Raw genomic sequence first — 5,740 nt, forward strand, 5'->3', positions numbered from 1 at the left:
CTAAGTGGAGGGGAAAACAGAGGCTCTGGGAAACAGATCTGGAGTTCCATGGCTTCCATCCACACAGAAGAGGTGCCCATGCACATTACTGTGCCTCCTTTGGAGGTTTGTGTTTGAGGCCACCCCACTGTGCAGGGTCCCAGTGAATGTCCTGCTCACAGAGGTAGGTGCATCATCTCCAACCTTTATATGGGTAGCTGTGAGAATAAAAGTCAATATAACATTAGTTACATGTGTGTCCCTACTGGGGAATATGAGCAACACCTACAAAAAGTTGGAATTTGTGAAAAAATATTTATCTATTTCTAGATGTTTAAACTTCAGCCACCTTCAAAGTACTCTTAGTGTGATGCAATACACCTATCAAAATGTTTTTTCTACTGCTCAAAAAAGCTTTTAAACTTATCAATTTACATGCCTTTTAGTGTTCTCGCTGTTTTTTGTTTCACTTCTTCCACTTCAGCAAAATGTTTCCATTTGAGGATTTCATTTATCTAGGGAGAAATAAAATCACAGGTGAGATCAGGTGAATAAGAAGGGTGGGGCACTGGCATTTTTGCTCAAAACTGGGTGAACACACAGTATGGTGCGGTAATAAGCCACCCATCATAAAATGGGTAAACTCATTGAAAGAATCCAAAAACAATTCACTGAAGCCAAATTTAGTGTCTCACAACAATGTTAGCATGTACACTGATATTGGTGAGTTTCTAGAATGCCTACCTAGGGGAAGGAGCCTGTGTTACAAGAGTCCTTCCTCCAAAAATTAATTTTTTAGGCACCCCTTGTATGTATATAAATTGACTCTGAAGTCTTGTCATTTCTTGTATGTGTTACAAATCACCTGCTATAAAAACTTTTTTATTCTTTGCATTTGTTCTGTCTTGAAGTAAAATTTTAATTGTACTTACCATGGAATATAATATCTAGAAATAGAAAATCATCTCAAGTTTCCTTAATCAAAATAAGAATTCCCCTACCAGAGGGTTTAAACATTATTTAACTTTGGTCATATTATGCCATGGTATGTACTGGGCACACCCTTTTTAATTCATAAATATTCTTAAGGCATTATTTTAAATTGATTTTATGGAAAATAAATATATTTTACACTCCTATTACTAGAGTGCTAATCACATATTGTGAAACTAAAGCATTCATTTATTAATTTGAAAATATATGCCTTTTTATGACACAATAGTACCAAGTTAGTCACCTCTAAAAAATTATTTAAGCTAAGGAGTGAAAAGAGTCTTTATTTCAAGTTACAACAATGTAGGAATGAAAAGGCTGAAACAACAACTGCAGAATGTACAAAACATTTAAAATTATAAAATACAAAAATTGTATATAAACGATATCAGAAAGCAATGAAAAATGAGGACTAGATTATTTAAAATTCTATAATTAACAGAAACATCAGTTGTTGAGCTGACATTCACCTGACTTTTTGTCCTCCTGTCACATTTGCCAAATTTGCATATGACAACTAGTTCTGACTTGGCACTGGCAGAGAAACACACCTGGGAAAGAAGAATTCGACTGAGCATCAGTGGTTGTATACGGCAGCTTCTTTCACATGGCCAGTGTTCTTCTTGGGACAATTGCTGAGGTCAGAATGAGCAGGAAGGCTGAGGGTACAGGGATAGAAGGACAGACATCTCCCATAGACTAAGGGTGCTGCCTCCAACATCTCAGGCTACACAGACCATCCTTCATACACGTGTGAATTATGGATATTGATCTCCATCCCCTCTGCTCCCCTACTGGCATAGGCACTGCTGGCCCTACTGATTAGCATGGCATTACATGTTACATCTCCTAAACTTGACCAGTGGCCTCTACTAGACATCATTTTAGAGAAGAATGAGTCTCAGAAGCTCTACTCAGCACAGGAGTCTCACTAATCTTTCAGTGATTACAGACCTAAAAACCTGCTCGATGCACTACTTTTTCTTGAAACTGGCAGTGGCACAGGATCAGACTAGGAAACCAGGCAGTGGTGCTTTCAACTCTGTGATTCCTCACAAGAAATGCATCTGGTTTCCTTTTGTGTTCATGTCATCAATTACCATCCCCATCATCATCCACAAGTGCACCGACCATAAGCCAAGGCAGTTTAATTAAATGTTGACATTTACTATATTCCCTTCATGCTCCCATTCCTGCAGTCTTCCCCATATTAAATTCTTAAGCTTCAGAAATAAAATGTTTACATCATTCTGAATTTTTTCAGTTGCCTATGAGAAAAAGCCTATGCTCTAGTTTTTCCAGCATATGCTTGCTTCTTATTTTTAAAACCAATTTTTGGATTTTTAAGAACTTTGTTTTTTTCTTATCTCCAAGTATCAATATAAGCTAATTAAAATTTCAACCACCAATATGCTTTATCTGCTGCAAATTTACCTAAATAAATAAATAAATAAATAAAATCTACTGGGCACTCAATTTCCAAGGCATTTACTAATAATCCTCTGCAAACTTATTCCGGTAAAGACTGTTGCAACTGACAGGGACATAAGCCAGTGGCGCATGAGATGAAGTTAAGTCCTGAGATACAAACTATTGCCTGTTCTCCAGCAGTTTTCCATACACAAATCCAGGGAATCTTGTGAGTGGCTCCCCAGACAAGCATCACATGTGGGCAGCTGGGTCACCCAGCAGGGCAGCTTCTGTTCATGGCTATACTACTATGGGAGTGATGATATATCTTGGAGTTTAGACTCTAATGCTATTCCCAGTCTAGATGATCCAGGGTATCCTTGAGAATGGCAATGATGTGACATCAGTCCAGCTTCCGGTTGTGAGAACCCCATGCACCATAGCATCATTGTGGGCATGTATATAACAGACACTTTCACAGGATGTGGTAATTCAATTTTTAACATTAAAAAAAATGTTCTGCATTCATCACTTTTGCACCTCCACTGAGTTAGAAACATACTTTAAGGTGGGCATATACATTTGGTAAGTGTTTTAGAAATAAATATAATAAATGAAATTTCTGTAGTCAGAGCAGTTACTATATATCTTGTCAAGCATGGCAGTTCTTAAGTTAGGAAGTAACCGGAATCATTTTAATAAATTTAATTTATATAATATTCATACACATATGGATGAGTTGCTATATATATACATATATATATTTATTAAGCCATAGGTATGTTTTTAAAAAATCCATATCCAACAATTATTTATAAGTATAAATGCAACCATGCACATGAAATATGTTATGCACACCTGAAGATGTGCATATTCCATAAGTGAATATCTTCTCTCATTCTCTAGGGTAAATGAGGTAAATATCAGTTTTTTAATTGATATATTATTTAGCTTTAAATTTTGTCTTAGTAGATTTATAAATAAACTACTAAGTATTCATACTCATGCCATCAATTTTAATAAAATGAATCTATCTACATGGATGGATGTGCAAATCCAGTTAGTTTTCAAACAATAATGATTGATATATAAACACTCAAAACTCAGTGTCTCATTGCATTAAATAATTATATATTCATGTTCATGGATGTTCCTATTAATTATCATCTTGCTGATTAAGGCAAGACTCAGGTGGGGGATTGTGCTGCAGTCCAGTGAGCTTGTCTCTAGACTATAGATTGTATTTATCCAAAGTCAAGGCTGAAGGGCTGAGCACTGCCTTTTACTGGCAGGCTGCAAGAGTGAAAAACCTCCCCAAAGCAAATTAAGCAGTTAATTGAAATCCAGTGTTCTTTAAAACAGGTTTACACACTTTTAGTTAATTTTTTCACCTTAGAAATTACTAAAGTTTCTAAAAACCTTGATTCCATTTAAATATTTAGTCAAAAGTATTTGGTGGACAGATAACTATACCTATCACCCTTTACAATATTCTCAATATTTTCAAATGTAATGTTGCATCGATTAGGAAATAATGCTGAGTGTATATGGAAGATGTAGCTGTCGTTTGGAATTTTCTTGAATGACCTCATGGGAAAAAAGTAAATCTCTTTGGCAGAACTATACAATTTCTAAAACGTACTTTCTTAAACCTCCTGCACATCACCTGTTACATAGTTAAATAAAGATTATCATCCAGTAAATGGATTATGGGTTTCATGTATTGTCAGAAACTGATGATTCTGATGCCTTCTGAATAAATTTGGAATAGCAAAGAACTTTCACACTAAGGAAAAATGTTACATACATGTTTAGCATTTTCAGTTGTCTTGTTTTTTGTCAAGGAAGATTTTTCATTTGATTGTCATGTAACTGTTATTTGTTTCAAGCAATGTATTGATTTTTTGTTTTTTCTCTTATAGCAAAGCTTTCTTGCTTTAATACAGACTTGATAGTGGTCCTTTAAAACACATTAAAATGTATTTGGGGGGCAACTCTAACGTGTAAAATGGTGAAAATATTGACTATATTGGGCTGTCAACTGCCATATTTGCATCAGCATGTCACTTCTGAAAATACACTTTTCCAAAGACTTTTTTCTTTCTGGTTTCCTGTAGAGTTGTTCAATGACAGGTCCCCCAATAAGAATTGAAAGTCAGAAGAGGATGATTCAATATTGATTGACATCTGAACACAGACTGTGGACTGAGGTGAAGGCTGGTGAGTCACCTGGAGAGGTGGTAATAAGCTGAGAGCATCACAACTCCTCCCCAACACTGGGCTTCCAAGATAAATTTGAAGACCATATAGTTTGACATCTTATACCTTCAAGGCTAGATAAAATCAGGTTTCTGAAAGTCCAGATAATCCTCTGATCCTAGTATTTGCTTCTCCAAAGGGCATAATCTAGCTTTGAAATGCTATGATTCAAATTATAATTATTTGCATCAACACAATTTCTCTTGGAAAGCAAAAAGTGGCTTCTCATTTGCACTATGAATTCCCATTATTCCATAATACCCACTCTTCAGGTGTACTAATCTTCTTTCATTATTAAATCAGGAAAGACATTGTTATGTTCATGCTTCTGGCACAGAGGAGGATAAAAGAGAGTCAGAGTTCAGAGGAGCCTTCATGGGCCCCACTGCCAAAATCTACCAATGACATTCGAAACATAGCTGAGTCTGAGAAACATTATTAGTAGTTGTAGGCACCAGGAGCAGCAGCTGGGGCAGACCAGGCAATATGTGCATTTCCTTCTGTGGGTAGTTTATGTAATGGCTTGTAACACTGTGGGAGGGTAACTGGTACTCTGTTGACAGTAATAATTACCAACATCTTCAGGCTGCAGGGTGTTGATGGTGAGAGTGAAATCTATGCCAAAACCACGACCACTGAATCTTGATGGAACCCCAGATTGCAATTTAGATGCCCCATAGATCAGGAGCTTAGGAGGATTCCCTGGTTTCTGCTGATACCACTGTAAATAAATGCTAATACCCTGACTCGCCCAGCAAGTGATGGTGACTCTGTCTCCTAGAGACGCTGAGAGGGACGATGGGGACTGGGTCATCTGAATGTCACATCTGGCACCTGAAATTGAAAACATAAAAAAACCCACACAATTAACCATATTATAAGAGGACTTCTCTGAATGTCCATACAGCAATCAGCACATGGAGTCAATTCTATTGTTCTCTATCTTTACCTGGAAACCAGAGCAGTAGGATCCCCAGAAGCTGAGTGGGGGCCCTCATGCCCATGCTGTGACCTGACTGAGACTGAGTCCTGCACTGGGTGAGACCAGTCTATCAATAAATCTTCAGGGCCTTGAGCTATATTCTGGGCACATGCAAAT

General features: G+C 37.0%; 1 gene segment (V, D, J or C); it reads right to left on the minus strand.

Moving 5' to 3' along the window:
• Positions 1-5,152: 5,152 nt before the first annotated feature.
• LOC103254364 lies at positions 5,153-5,645 on the minus strand. The segment is given in 2 exon segments: positions 5,153-5,475; positions 5,591-5,645. Coding segments are annotated over 2 exon segments (378 nt in total).
• Between the last annotated feature and the right edge of the window lie 95 nt (positions 5,646-5,740).

The sequence above is a fragment of the Carlito syrichta genome, unplaced genomic scaffold, assembly GCF_000164805.1.
Source record: "Carlito syrichta isolate Samal-C Ts95f unplaced genomic scaffold, Tarsius_syrichta-2.0.1 Scaffold277240, whole genome shotgun sequence".
NCBI lineage: Eukaryota > Metazoa > Chordata > Mammalia > Primates > Tarsiidae > Carlito > Carlito syrichta.